Source organism: Vanellus vanellus, assembly GCF_965231255.1.
Source record: "Vanellus vanellus genome assembly, chromosome: 1".
In the NCBI taxonomy this organism is placed as follows: Eukaryota; Metazoa; Chordata; class Aves; order Charadriiformes; family Charadriidae; genus Vanellus; species Vanellus vanellus.
The window spans coordinates 51693656-51709750 of NC_138905.1; the positions used below are offsets into that span (position 1 = coordinate 51693656).

Consider the following 16095-nt stretch of genomic DNA (forward strand, 5'->3'; position numbering starts at 1 on the left):
AAGCAAATTAAGGTACCTCTGTTATAATGCTTCAGAACAGTGTTACCCATTAAGAGCAGAGGACATCTGTGTAGCGGTCTGGCTGTAGGGAGAGGCAAGAACACTTCTCTGCACTGCCTTATGTGCTCTCATCTCAGCGATTCAGAAGATAGTTGGGTGTCCATCTGCGTCACCAGAAATTGTATTCTCCTACCTCTGGAGCCTGCAGGAACTTTTAGGGCCCAAGCCAGCCTGTGTGGGGCAGACCTGAAGGGTCTCATGTACTTAGTCTGGCTTGCAAATGTTAAATTAGTCAGACTGTTCCAGAATCTAAAAGCTAGAATTTTGATCTATTTTTTTCTACTATGATATAGGGATGATGTCTTCAAATGTGGCTTCAAAACAACAAAAAAAGTTGAGCAACATGAGAAGTTAGGGGTTTCCATTTCTCAGAGAGTTCTATTGATTCTAACTGCTGTCTCTTCTTCCTTCTCTCAAGCAGACAAAATTCCCTCTGAAGCCTCCCGTTTATGATCTTTGGTTGTCTCTTTTCTTCCTCCTTCTTCCCTTATGAATCAAAGCTATTATCTTCACAGCCTTATTTAGCCTTACTTTCTTGAGATGGAGACACAACCAAAGAATATGGAAAACATGTTTCTCCTGCTGCATGCTACAGTAGGGTACTGAAATGACAGAGGATGCGTTGGAGGAGGGCAGAGTTTCCTCTTACACACAGTCCTGAAACAAATGTTTTCCATTAAAACCAGAATGCAAGTTATTGTGGGTGACAACAATGTATGGAATTATACTTTTGACTAGCTATCTTATGGTTTCATAAATAATCTCGTTCTGTTAATGACAGAACTGAGCAGATTTTGTACTGTGCAATGTCAAACTTGTGTTAACAGGTTCTGTTAGAGGGTTTTGCAGAATTATTCTCCTTTCCATCCTGTAATCTTGCTAGATACAAAGATGCACATGTTCGGTGTTTATTGGGTTTTGTTATGAGATTCTTAACTTGAAGTGGTTTGTAATTATAATTTGGTGCAGCATGCAAAATTAAATGTCAAGGGGCTTCTCTGATGGATATATTTGTCTTCAAGATCTGTGTATTTGTCTTGAAGAACTGTAGCTGTAGGGAAAAAAATAGCAAATGCTTGTCATGGCATCAAATCCATGTGTAAGTAACTCCCCAAAGTTTGCCTGGAGTTCAGCAAGTGTGAGGTCTTTAGTGTCCCATGCAGTTTCAGGTTTGGATCGAGTTCTCTTGGGAAAGGTCACAGACTCCTACAGGAGAGGACTTCACTGCCTTGGCTGGCGGCTTGAGTCCCGTGCATTGACCCTATTATTAAATGCCCACAGGTGACTTTTTGTTGACTGATTTGTAATATTTCTCTTTCTAATTTTTGTTTGTTTGTTAATGATATCAATTATGTCATGACATTTAAAAAAAAGAGTGTTTGTTGTTTTATTGAAGAACTTCTAATAGATATAGTACCTCTCTGATTCTTACGCAAATATACTGGCATAATCTGTGGCGTGTTTCCAGATATTGTTACGATCTAAGTCAGATCACAAGGTCAGTGCAACGCACCCTGCAAGTCTGAACTGTTAGGTTATAAGTGAGTTTTTAAAGTTAAGCAAGTTTAATAAAAATAAAGTAACTTCTTATGATATATCTGAAATATTCCTGTAGTCTTTGGAAACAGATTGTTGCCATTAAAGTGTAGAGCGTCTGGGTGTTTTCCTTGTTCTGCTAACTTAATTTTAAGAATGTGCATATTCTTTACTAATGCCTGTTTTTTCTCCTGCCTGTTTGTGGTAAGGATGTTGGATTTCGATTTGACACACTCCGTACCATCCTGCAACAGGAAGTTCTGCTGCAGGAGGATGTGGAACTGATTGAGTTCCTTGACCCCAGTATCCTGTCTGCAGGGCAGTGTAAGCAACAGGAAAAGAGACAGCTTCCAACGCTACGCTCCCTAGCAACTCCTAATATTTGGTATTGTACAGAGAATATCTACCACTATATTCACTGAGAAATAAGCAAAAAATATATTGTGTGTTCTTTACATAAAATGCAGCAATAAAATAACTACTTTTTTTCTCAGGTCTTTGCGTCTTTGGTCCGCTAGTCCCCTAATTTTCCTATAAGCATGTTTTTTCCCTCGGGCATATTATTGAAAGAGTGAGTTTTAATCTGACATAGCTACATGAACCTGAATGGGTACTTCCAAACCCCAATATGTGCTATAAGGAAGAATTATGGTTGATTAATTCATTAATTTCTAAATCTATAGAATGGTGATTTTGATAAATGAGACATGATTGTGAAGACTGAATTGAAAAGCATTTTCTTTGCTGTGGTCTTCGTAAAATATGTTGGGGAGGGGTGTGTAATTAATTTTCAGGTGTAGAATACCAGAAGAACGGACTAAAAAATATTTATAAAGATGCATTCAAGTTAGCAGAGGCTGGTGAAATTCACCCTAGAATCCTGAGGGAGCCAATTGCAGCAGTGTCTGAACAGGTACCACCTGTATTTGAAAAATAACAAGGACGGTGGGTGTTCTGACAGAGTGACTTGCTCAGAAATGGATAGGAATCAGTAGATTAAAATACCTCATAATACAGCCCAGTGCTATGTTTTCATACATATGTTAGGAAAATAGATAAAATTACTATAAAGCCACAACAGGTTAAAACCCCCAACTGTTTAAGTTCTCATATGTCATTATTGATGCTCTCTTTCAAACGAGAACTTTTGAACTAGATTTTTCCAGTTGTTTGTCCCAGTCCTAGCACTATTCATTGTTTCTTTAACTGTTAAGATTATAAAATACAATACAAAATTTGTGAATATTGCTCAGCTTACAGATGACACCAGGTTTGTAAGGGTTTTAGCAGAATGGAGTTCAAAAATAGCTTGGAGAAATATTTTGAAATCAATAGAAAAGTCAATAAAGACAAAAGTCTAATGCTACACTTGGGAAAGAAAAATCAAATTAACAAACACAAAGTGGTGAATAATTGGCTAGGCAGTACTACTTCAGAAAAGGATCTGCACATTGTTGCACAGCTTAAATTGAATGCTTCAAGAAATTATTCAAAAACTGGCAAATAGCATCCTGGTGTCCTTATTATATGCAGGATACCGGGGTTTACCTTTGTATCTGTTTCCCTAAGCCTTGTGTTAGACTACAGCATCTGGTTTTGGATGCCACACTTGGAGAGGCATAGGTAATTTAGAGACAGTCCAGAGCAGAACAGCAAGAATAACGAATTTAGAAAATTTAATCTTTTTGAAACATTAGAGTGTGCTAGGATTGTTTGGCCAAAATGGAGAAAATTGAGGTGGGGTGGAACAGTGTTATGATGTGTAGAAGGTAAATAAGAAGTTGGTGATCAGCCGTCATTTATTCTGTTGAGAAGAGGGAAGGATATGAGGAAAAATAATGGAATTAATTTGCCAGTGATTCAGACTGGACATAAGGGAAATCTTTTGAACTCTAAGGATACTTACAGTATACTATACTGGGTTGTGGAGTCTCCATTTTCCTCTTCAGTCTGTCCGTGATGTCCTGGATTAACCAGAAACTGAAAACGGACAAAGTGAGGTCTTAAAACCCTTCCAGTCTTTCTCTGTTGTGATTATTTTTTTTGTGTGTGTGGGTTTTTGTTGTTTTGTTGTTTTGGTTTTGTTTTTTTTTTAATGTACCAAGGAAGTTGTAGACTTTGTGTCCACCCTTTTTTAAGTTAATTATTATTTTAACCCTGCACTTTAATGAAACCTATCAGTAGCCCTGAAAAGTTAACACTTGTAAAGCTTGTTGAAATATGACCACAAAACTGTCCAGAAAATAGAAACCTAGAGATCATGTCTTATTTTAGAAATGGAAAAATACTCCTTGTGAGTACTTCCAAAACTAAATACAGGATACGCAGCTTTTAGGGGTGAAGAAAGTGAATATTTTTCTTTCAAAAAATTCTGAAAAATTGAAGTTATATGCACCTTGAAGCCTATATCCCATCCATCTCTGTGAAGACTGTAATAATTTTACAAAACTGCAACTATAATACTATATATGAAACAGTGTATTTTCTAGCAGTTACTTATTTTTGTTAAATTTTTTCTGCATGAAAATAACAGCTTTATGAAGTTTTTTAAATGTCTTTGAGAAATAACTGAACTGAGATACTAGTAACTCTTGTTCTTTAAGGATTTTCAAAAGCTGCCAAATTATTTAAAATGATTAGTCAAGCCATCTTTATAAAAATGTGTCAAAACCTAGTGGTGTGTTGGTGTCCAAGTTAATGAGTCAGAATCTGGAAAAAATAAAGCTGGCATTACTTGAGGGTTTTGTTACCAAAAGAAACATGCCCTTCCCTATTGTACTCTTGAACCTGGAAGTACAGATATTCCAGTTCCTACCCACCCTGGTTTATACTGCTGAGTAGTCAGGGTTTTTATCTTTTTCTATTTTCTTTTTTGGTTTTTTGAGTCATGTGTGTAAGAGAAACTGACCTTTCAAAGTGGTACATTATTCTTTTACTTGTGCCATAAAAAAGCCGGATAAATGTTTCCTTAGGGTATACTGACCAAGTAATATCATGTACATATACATCTAAATCTGCCACTAGGAGCAGTTTTCAGTGTTTACGGCTCCCTTCAGGACCTACATAAAAGCTCCATAATAAGATGTCGTAATCTCAAATGTAACTGAAAACTTCATGATTTTCCCACTTGTTTGACCTCAGAAATCTGTGGTTGATGGTGCTTTCTCTGTTTGCAGGGATGTCTCGCTGCTGCTTGCCTTTGTAAGTGCACTGCTTATGCTTCCTTCATGGTGGAAGGAATCGTCGTGGCTGCTCTGGGGACTAGTTCTGTTTGTCTATGCAGTCTTTCGAGTGTGGGGCACATGGAGGACAGCCAGGCTGCAAATGTCCCTGCGAAAATACTGTATCCAGCTGGAAGAAACAGTGGCAAATAGCCGAGCTTTTACTAATCTCGTGAGGAAAGCTCTGCGACTCATTCAAGAGACTGAAGTAATTTCCAGAGGATTTACCCTGTGAGTCTGTATTTCGCTTTATTTAATATACAAATCCATTCAAGCCAGACATCTTCGAAAATTGTCTTTTTACACTATCTACGATAACAAGTGGAGTTACTGAACAACATAACATTTGAAGCTTTTCTTTTACATAAAATAATATAATTACCATTCATACTAAAACCATGAATTCTAACAACTCAGTGTTAAAACCCTGCATCCTGAAGGAGAATTAAGTCTCAAAACTCATATGCCTTTAAAATCTCATGTGCTGCTAGCAATGAAATACATGAAGAAATTGGTTTTGAACCAATTTAGTTAACTCTTTTGGGGAGTCATTTAGAGGATTGTTTGTTTGAAGGTTTTTTGTATCATATATTACCAAATCTATGTAAATAAACTGATCTTCAAGTAATCATTCATATTTTAGAAAACAAGATGACATGAAAACCATTCTATTTTTATTTAACAAATAACAGCTTGAAGCAATGAGAACACAGCAATCAGCAAAGACCATCAAAGGTCATTTCCCACCTCAAAAAAAATTTACAATACTTTTTTTTCTTGCATACAATTGTTGAGAAGTTTAGAGTCTTAAATTACTTAAATTTACTGCTGAATTTTCGTCTTGTCCCCTTAAGGGATGTGAAAATGTTCCTGGTTATATAGCTCTTGTACCTATTTGGTAATTTTTGCTTCTTTGCTTTGTGAAAGGACATCAGAACATGTTCAGTGTATGCAGTGATCCCAAAGCCAAACGGCCCACTTCTGTGCACTCTCATAGCCATGTATGCTCTTCAACCTATGGTTAGACATGTACCTTTGCCAGTTAAACTTAAGGTTAAAAGAGGTGGGAAACACCAATAGCTCAAATCCAGTTGACTTTCTTTCTAAAAACAATAAAAAATTGCCCTTTGTGCACTAAGAAGTTGTTTGTTCATGCCAGACCAACTACTCTGCTCTCAGGCACATGTTTTTACATGCAAGCTTGAAACTGTAGACTTAACATTTTAAATTAATTTTCTAGCTTGAGATACCTTCAGTATGCTTCATTGAAGAAATGTTTCATTCTCCCTTTGGAATGCATAAGCATGTCTTCACTCTGCCTAGCTATGTGTTTTGTTTTGGTTTGGTTTTTGCTGAAGAAGCATATAGTTAAGCAATAGGCAGTCTTATCTTTGGAAACGGGTTCTTAAAAGAAATTATTGTTAGGGCTTGTCCAAATTACAGATGAGAAAAACATTTGGATTTTTTCCTAAGTTTAAGCAAACGAACTTGTGGTCAGTGTCTGAATTGCTGGTGTCTTGTTCTTTTACTACATATCTTAGATAACAGATTAACAAAAAGCAGACTGGTCTTCAAGCTGATGCTTGATCTAATAGCCTCTTTACTTAAAACTTTGGCAAGCTTTTCAAAAGACTTTGGAGTATGGATGGAGTGGGAGAAGTCTGACTGTGCCAGCATTCTTATTGGAGCAATTGTCCAGTATGAAGAAGTCAGTGCTGTACAAGTTTTGGGTTGGTTTAGCCTGGAGGAAGTTCTAAATCCAGAGTGTCCTTTTCTGCATCCACATATGCAAGAGGTGCTGCTGCACAGGGCACCATGAAATCCTTTGCTTGAGATAGTGCTTCATGTATGATCCAAAAACCTAGCTACCCCTTTTTTCTTCCAGAATTTTGCTACAATAAACCTTAGCAGGGCAAAGCTTAGTATGTTCTCCTGTAGTAACCTTGTCGAAGTCTTAATGCTTGTTCAGAGAGAGTCCCACGGCAATGGAAATTATTGCATCTGAAAAGTTAATGAGTATCTTCTTGTGTCATTTTACATCCTTGAAGGAATGAGATTTCAATCAGGTAGCACAGCACCCTGTCCAGTGATATATATGCTGCTGTTTTAATATGCTGCTAGCTCAGCATGGTTTGGACTGTGCGTTAACCATGTTGTGAATGGAAGGCTACTGAAGCTGACACTTAAATAGTACTGAGTTCAGACTGTGGCTAGCTGTACTTAGCTAAACTCTGATATGGCAAGCCCAGGTCTGCAGCTTTGGCCTGAAGTTCCTTGTGTTCCACCACTGTTTTTCTCCCCCTTGCATGATCCATTGCTATGTTCTCATAGGCTAATTTACATATGCTTTGAAATATCTATGGCTTTGCTTTATTCTACCCTATTTGCCCCTTGTTAATTGATACTTGACTGTCTCTGTAAACGTTAAATTATTCCTGATGAGGTTTTGCTCAGTTCTCCACTGATTAACTGGTCCATTACTGTCTGGTAGTGACTGCTCTATGTTTAACCAATTCAAGTATTGTGTTCCCTTCATTCCTCTCTCACTCAAAAAAATGACTGCAGCCACTTAGAAAAGCAACTAAGAACTCCTTCAGGCCTCTCTTATATTAGCTGCTCTCAAAGGCAGCTGGATGTTCTGGTTTCAGAATAGTCTTCAGAAGTGTCTAACGCTGCTGTTGGCATTTAGGGTATGTCAGCGTGGTACAAGCTCTGTGACGTAGAGATGCCCAAGACCTCACCAGGGTAGTTTTGATTACAGAAATTGTGTAACCAAGGTAGGGCAGTGCTCGGCTCAGACAGAATGGCAGTATTTCTGTCTAGTTGCTTCATTTGCAATTAGACAAGTGAAGCCTCATCGTGGGTTGCAGCCTGGAATTTCTGCTGGCTGATGAAAGTATGTCCATTGTCTTGCACATTATAAAATGAAAACTGTAGGAATATGTAATGAAAGGCTGCAGCAATAAGCATCAAGTAGTTATTTCCTTGTCTGTCACTTAAATAATTAGCTTTTCTCCAAAATGCTCCCTTTCTACTATATTTTAAACTGTAATCAAGCTCTATGAGCACACATTGGTATATATAGCATCTTTATAGAACTGCTTTCAGGTTGGAGTGCAGTGATTTTTATTAATGTGTCTATACAAGTTTGTTAAAAGTTGAGAGCCTATTTAAAATTTGGCTTGGAAGATTAATGGAGAAATAAGTCACTGTTCTTTACAAGTAAAATGGGTTTGGCACACTAGGAAAGAGGAAATTCACCCTTAACCTTTTTTTCTTCTTGCTATTTGCGGCTGATACGCAAAGCTGATAACATTTTGTAAGTCCAATTAAAATATATAGAAGATAAATGGAACATTAGGACGTTAGGGATATGGCACATAGACATTTATAGCAAGTTATATTAATTTTAGATTACTGGAATAAAGAAGAATTATTTTACAAAAAACACTGAAACAAGCCTTCCCAGAAGGAAAACAAATTGTTCTGCTGAATATTGGCAGTCATGCTGGGTATGAGTTGTGCTATATTTGTTTTGTATAGGAGCTGGAAATGCTTACATCGCTGTAGCAGAGCATAGATGTCTCTTTTTTACGGTAGAAGAATTTTGCTCCTTTTCTTTGAGCCTGCTTCTGACAATTCACCCAGGACTTGAATCTACAAGCTGATGTGAGAATTTATCCATAAACACTCCCAGTTGTTACCTTCAAAAGCTAGGGAAACATTAGAGATTGGCGTGTACTATATTACATGCTGTGTTCCCTACTGGATTGTATGGCAAGACTAGCATTTTAAATTTATGTTTAGAAATGGAAAGCAACACAGTTCATTTTTATTTTATACAGATTTTAAAGTACTTTATGAGTTGTTATACAAAGCATTTTAATCTCACTCATATAATTTAATATGGTAAGCAGTTATTTTAATATGGTATTTTAGCTAGTGTATTCAGTATACTGCTATTTGGCATGAGTCTCCTTGTGTTAACCATAGTTAACGTACTGGTATGTGTCCAGCCTTGCTCACTGGGTGGGCTGCATTGCTTTTCATATTCAACAGTGGAGGCAGTGAGCTATTTCACTTCCTAATCAATGTGCAGCATGATCCAGCTAAGCGCATGCAGTAGGACTGACATTTTTCTAGCAGGATCAGGTCCACTGGTTTAGTCAGCTCTTCAGTTGGATGACCAATGCGGCAACCCACCCCAGTCTTGCCAGGTACCCTGTATGCTTTTCCCTTTTAAGTGACTTCTGACGTGAAATCACCTCCTCAGCGTGCCCTGGGAAGGGTGAGAGCAGAAGCAGGCTCCCAGTACCCCAACAATTCATCACAATTCATCATCCTGTTGTCTGCAGTATGTCCATTCCTGAGTTGATTCTAGTAGAAACAGTCCCAGCAAGTAGAACGGATGAACTGTCCACCTAGGCTATTTTCATTGTTTGTCATAGGTTTGGCATCAGACTGTATGTGAATAGATATAACTGGATATTAATCTTGTTTTACTTTTCTACAGCTTAATGATGCATAGGCATATTTAACATTCATCCAGTTCACAATTCAGTTTATTTCCAGATGAGGCAATTTCTTACAGTTCTAAAGCCATTCTGAAGTATATTCTAATAGGCAAATGGCACAGTTTCTTTTAAATAGTATATTCATCTGAATATCTGGACACCAAAATGTATTTCCAAATATGCTTTTATGGTTGCATACATTTCCTGTGTTTATCTGTCAGACTCCCACAAACACAGCTGTCATTCATTGCATGACTGATAAAATCTAAGTCACCTCTCAAATAATTTATTTCTGTTGAGCTAGAGAAGGTTCTGCATGGAAAAAGTTGTTTTGCATGAAAAACAATATGTAGTAGCACATTTTTCCTGTAGAAATTATTTAAAGAACAAATTTGCATATAAAGAGGTATATGTTAAATATCTGTGTGTTAAAACTTCTAAAGCTTACAGTGGGCTTGTGTTGTATCAGAGATAATGTTATGACCTGTCTACCCTTAGTGTATCATTTGGCAAAACTTTGGAGAAAACAAATGTCCTCAGAAGTTTTGCAGTGGCTCAGATGAGAGTAGAATCAGGCTGTCTACTGAGGAATCCTGGCTGCTTATCACAAATGTTGATTAACTATATCACTGATATGATGACTTATTTTTTTTGCTGTCATAGTTACTGAGTGATTTTAAAAAGTTTTCTAAGTAATGGAATAAGAAATCTGATGTACTGTTTTTTAAAAATACTTTAGGACATCTGTACAGTTGTATCACATTTTACTTTTCAAGTTTGCTTGACAGGGTCAGTGCCGCTTGCCCATTTAATAAAGCTGGACAGCATCCTAGTCAGCATCTTATTGGTCTCCGGAAAGCCGTTTATCGATCTGTCAGAGCCAACTTCCGAGCTTCAAGACTGGCTACTCTATACATGCTGAAACAATATCCTTTTTGTAAAAACCCACGAGTTCAGATATTCCATGTTGCCTACCTGTAATTGTGCCAATGTTTAGAGTTAGCATGTCTAGAAACATACAATATCTAATTACACATCTAAACAAGATAAAGAGAAGGTATCATATTAAATTGGGGCTTATGCTTGGTTAGGAATATTCTTAAAATTTTTGTCTTTCTGTGTACTGTGCAGTGTAGGATAAGATTCTGTGCACTGAAAACATTGTCCCAGTTACTGACACCCACGCCTTTGGTGTAAATACTGGTAATGCGTTTCAGAGTCCTTCAGCCTTTTGTTGTATAATTCCTCTTAGCCGTCTTTTTCTTTTGCACCAAAACTTCCTCTCTTCTGAACAATATGGCCTTTCACTTGACATCCCTGTGTTCAAAGGTAAGATGATTTCCTGTTTCAGACAAGCTGGGTGAAGCTCTGATTACATTAATTAGCCAAAAGGCACATTTCAGAGCAAGGAGTTTCTACTCTCAATCAAAGCAGAACACTGTTCAGATTCCATTTTGTGAAGTGTCATGTTTATTTCTTCAGTGAATTGTATACTTTCTTTAATGGCATTAGTATTTCAAGTTTTTTTTTCTATTTTTATTGTACTTACTGTACAATATAGGAAATAGCAATGTCTTCACCCCGTATTATAGCAAAAAATAAAACAGGTATGTTCCTGATCTGAAAAAACACACACAGGGAAACAAAAGCTGATGGTAATGTGAGTGTTGAAAATCTGACATGACAAATTACTCGTTTTGTCTTCCTGGAACATAATATTTGACGAATATATCTTGCCTGGCAAATGGATGGATACATCGAGTGATGACGTGTACACACACAAAGGCATACACAAAGCTAACAGTGCGTGCATTCACTTTGAAGAAAATGAGCATTTGTTTACAAAATAATTATTTTGTGGGCATAGGCATCCTCATTCTGCTCTCAAGACCTCACTCTTAGCTCTGAGGAATAAGGTGTATTTGCTATGTAAAGAAAGAAACTAATACTCTGACTGGTTCAGACAAGTTGATAAGAGCAACTGGTACCTAGCTTGGAAATAATAAAAAATCAGTTCTAAGAACATGGGAAGAGAGCTGAAAATGGGATCCATTAACATGGCCAAATATTCTCCAGCATGAAGAAAGGAAGTCCAGCAGTGGTTATAACAGGTGTGTAGATTGTTGCTGTGGTTCAAGGAATATTGGTGCATATTAAACCATCCAGTAGTTTGGTAACTACTAAACTTGTGGCATGGCTTTTAAATTAAGGAATGGGAGAGAAGAAAGTTTCGTTTACTTTGGATAATTTGACATTTATATCAGTCTTTGAAATTTTTTTTTAAATGGAACTTCTGTTATACCAAATTATCATGCACATATCACAGTAGTAAGGGCCAGCAGAAATAAACAGCCAAAAATTTATTGAAGTTGCCTATGTGTAGGTTCTTGAAAAATGGAAAGAGAAGCATTACATTTGTGCAGAACGTAGTGGTAAAGAGTGGCAGCATGTGAGCTGAGATGCAGGCTGGGCCAACTCTGCAGTGCACAAATACTGAAAGCAAGGAATTTAAATGTAAGGAAGGTGAGTAAAGGATTCCTCCTTCTCACCAGGATAATTAAGAGCAGCTTCAAGGTAGTTCCAATTTGCCTTATTTTGAATTTTTCCCTGCATATCATGAATGCCTGAAAATGTTATGTGTATTATGTGGGCATTGATGGCAAGGAGCATAATTCAAATAGGTCCCAGTGCCTTGTACAATTAAATAGTACTCTTATGCTGGAGGGGCCAAAGATTCCTTCATGTTGAAAGCATTCACAGCTGCCACTTGTGACAACTTTAATGCCCTTGTCCGTCATCGGGTTGTTAGCACAAATCTGGCCTACAGCAAGGAGAAAGAGGAACTGGGGAGATTAAGTAAAGGAGTGAGGTGATAAATTGAAGGAAAGGAATGTTGATAAAGGAAAGGAACTTCCATCCAAAGTCTGGAAATGAGATCCCAATTCTGAGTCTTACAGTTCCTTTTAGTAAGCTCTGCTTTGCACAAAATCAGAGGATATTCTTGACTTTAACTCCTCTAAGTTATCTGAGTATGAACTAATGAATTGCTGTTTGAAATTTGCTTTTTCTGAGCGTTGTGAGAGACATGAATCCAGTAGTACTAATAGTGATTTACACCGGCCACAGCAAAACAAAATGCTTTTATTAGAGGAAAAGATATTAGAGAAACTTTCCGAATATTTAACATTTGGATTAATATTACAAATGACATAAAAAAAAAACCCAAACCTATGTTCCTTGCTTAGTCACAATACTGTTTAAATAAACATTTTGTGTTTTACTGGGTATTACTTTGTATTTTTGTAGCAGGGCAGATGTATCTCTGTATTTAGGCAAGTGAAAAACTGAATTATCTTTGCTTGGAACAATTTTCAGTAGGAATTTAATATGTGAATCACCTCCTTGTCTTAAGGGCAACAAAATTTGAATCTTCCCAGCTAATACACTAAGGATCAAAGCTTAGTTCCATTTTAACTGATGGCTGATCATTCTTTAGGGCCATTTTTTTCTTTAAAGAATAATGAAGTAGTAATTTCTTAAGAGCGTGAGCAAATACATAGGACAGGCACTGCTTTGAACCACGGAGCGTGCATTTCTTGGAAACATTTATGTGCATGTATAAGTGGGAAATAAACTTCCGCATTACAGTTTGCTTTCCTTGCTTGTCAGTACTCAGTTGATACTGCTACATGGGCATGATACTTATCATTCAACAACGGTGGTGAGCCTTTGACTTCAGAGACCCATTCTGTGTGATGTCCAGTTATCGAAATAAGGTCCTAGTCTGTGGCTGCGCTTCCTGAGCGGTATACTGGCTACTGAAGGATGATAATGTGAAGTATGCCTTATTTTCCTTCATCCTTGTGTTTCTTATAATGAACCTAGAAATTTGAGACAGAAATTTATAATGCAGTGAAGATAATTGTTGCCTTAAGGCTATGGTAAACATGTCTTGAACTGAGACGTGTCTATTATTACATATAATGGTTAAAGTAATATAAAAAACATAGAAATAAATTTTCTGTAGTGAAAGGTACACTTTGATTTAAGTTAAGCTTTCATTTAAAACATTGTTATATATTCAGAACTTCATAGAAATATCTGTAGCCAAATTATATTTCAAGCCTACTGCGTCAGAATGTCCTTTTCAAAAATAATTTGCAACAAGATCAATTTACTCATTTATGGCTTAATAAGGGCTGATAATTTTCTCTACTTTGAAAATATGCATTTATATGTGCTTAACAAAATCAGCTGAACAGCCTCTTATAGGAACCGTTTTCTAAGGCATGTACAGGTTGCATGTACAAAATGTTAGGTCAAAAAAGTGTTCAGGAATAAGCAAAATCTATTTCAGTGGGGCATTTTTTTCCCAGAAAAAGTCATTTCAGTGAATGATGTTGTACAGACATACTTTTGAGCTAAATACTACTGTGAATTTTCATGCTTACATTGTTTTTAATCTAGAGCTTTAAAGCTATACAGTAAAATAGAGAAATGTTTAATCTTTACATTTATAGATTTGTATCTCATTTTGTCAACAAATGCAAACTGCAAAGCTTATTGTTGCTTTATTTTACACTGCCTTGAGAGATTTTTTTTGTTGCTAAACATATACTTTAATGTATTTGATCATTTCTGACGTAAGTATCAAATTCATACTTTGAATCAGTAAGAGTAATCCTATTGGAAGCCAAAGGGGAACTGCTTTGAACTTAAGCCACTTGCTTTAGGTGAAACTTTAAGAGAGACAAGGAAGAACACATAACTGAGGGCCTGAGCTGCTGACTGTTGGGCTGAGTCTTAAGAACTGGCTAATCTAAGTATTCATCTTAATTGTAGATATAAATGAGTGACTAAGTAAAAATAAATTAGTAAAGACATGTTAAATGTTAGGTCATATATTGATCTATGCTAATCCATTAAGTGTAGATTTTATAGCCATCAGTATTATTTATCCTACCAAAATGTGTGCAGCAAATCAGGATTTTATACTAATGTATATATCAAATGTGTTAGAGGAAAATCTATTTGATGAACCTGTTACAGAGAATTAAAAATCTTAATTCACAGCTTTATTCATGAGAAATCAAATTGCATAAACCTGATATGTTATCATTACTGACTTCAACAAGACTAGAAGTTTAGTAATGTTTGCGGCTAATGTGCCCCCTTTTAGCTAGACAGCTGCCTTCAGCAAGTAGAATAAATTAGTACCTTCCTAATCAAAATTTGTTCCCATGTAAAATAGAAAAAATACACAATTATACTTTAGCCTTATACTAGATGTATCAAACTTGATGGACCAGTAATATTTCATGAGGTGGAAAGTCATATTCCTTACATTTTATGTGAAACGACAGTTGTGTGCTTGCAGAAACAATTCAGCATTTTCTCATGCCGTTCTTATTCTGATTTGCTCATATCAGGAAGAGTTCATTGCTCAAAATCATAGAAGAAAAAGGCAGAAGAGAGAAAAAAAGAGTATTTCTCTTTTAATCTGGAAGACAAGGGTATAGCAGGATGCAACAGCTGAAAGCTTAAGATAGAAATTAGGCATTTTGGGTTAAGTATTTACAAGATGTTATGCAGACCAGTCACTACTCGCTCAACAAATCTCTGCACTATACTCCATTGAATTGTGTAATAACTCAGGCAATATTTCAGTTGCCGTGCTAGTTGCTTAATATTTTTATACTTAAGAGCCTTGTGGGTTCTGCATCATGGGAATCTATCTGATTTAATTATATTCAAGCTGGATGGAGGAAACTTTATAGCTTATGTTACTGGATGATGTTAATAGTCTTATCCTCAGCTGGTGCAAGATGGTGTGATACTCTATTTTTCCATTGAACTATATTGATAGGTAGGACCTGGGTGTTGGATCATGTAAACTCAAGCAACTTTATTTTTGTTTTAAGTATAAGGTGTCATTCTCTGTTGGCAAGGCATAAATAGTGTTATAAAAACAGACATGGGATAGTATTTTAAACTGTATGCTATCTTACCCCATTAAGGTGGAATGGATATAAAATCCATTCTGTGTCTGAGATGAACTGAGCACGGGGAAAAATGCGAATACACCCTAGTAAATCTAGTAAAAATTTATTCTTTCTCCACTGTAAAAATTCAGTTATTGCATCATGAAACGTTAGAAAAACACATCTTTTTTTAACTTGGGAAAGAGAAAGCTCACACAAGAAAACAGTGAGCTAAACAAAAAGCAGTACCCTTTTTGGATCAAAAAACCTAAATCAGAAATCTGATGCTGGAAGGTCTGTGTAAAGATACCTGGGCATTTTTCAGTGTGAAGTTTCTTCCTTGACCAGCCAGTTGATCACATACTTTGTTCATCTCTTCCTGCCTGGTGAGCAGGTGAGAATTTTATAAAAGAGCAACTTGGATTTCTCAGGGATATTGTGAGGCCCTCCTGTTAGATCTTTAGATGGGAATGTGCTTTTGAAGAGCAAAGTACAAATATTAAATTGTTATGTACAGGGTTACATCAGTGTTCTTGCTTTCTTTCTTGCTTTTTTTCTTGCTTTTTTTCTTGCTAACCTGACAGAGGTTAGATATTCACTATATAGATATTTTATTCCGGATCTAACAATTTATTATTAAGTAGCTTTGCCTTCTGTTCTTCCAAGCTAATCAGGAATGCAGGTTAAACAGATGAATAAAATGTTTTCACAAAGACATAGAAAAATTTATCTAACCTAAGGTTAGTTACTGTATTTTGGCTTTAATAGAAAACATTAGCACTA

At 36.4% G+C, this 16095-nt stretch overlaps 1 protein-coding gene across 2 annotated transcripts in view; it reads left to right on the plus strand.

Moving 5' to 3' along the window:
* The window catches only part of VEZT (vezatin, adherens junctions transmembrane protein), a 64097-nt gene that overhangs the window by 25927 nt on the left and 22075 nt on the right, over positions 1-16095 (plus strand). The window contains exons 4-6 of one of the 2 annotated variants that reach the window (XM_082496905.1): positions 1806-1981; positions 4773-5048; positions 10108-10268. In XM_082496905.1, coding sequence (XP_082353031.1) covers positions 1806-1981; positions 4773-5048; positions 10108-10268 — 613 coding nt within the window. The remainder of the gene's footprint in view (positions 1-1805; positions 1982-4772; positions 5049-10107; positions 10269-16095) is intronic. The other variant, XM_082496906.1, reaches the window with a different exon arrangement.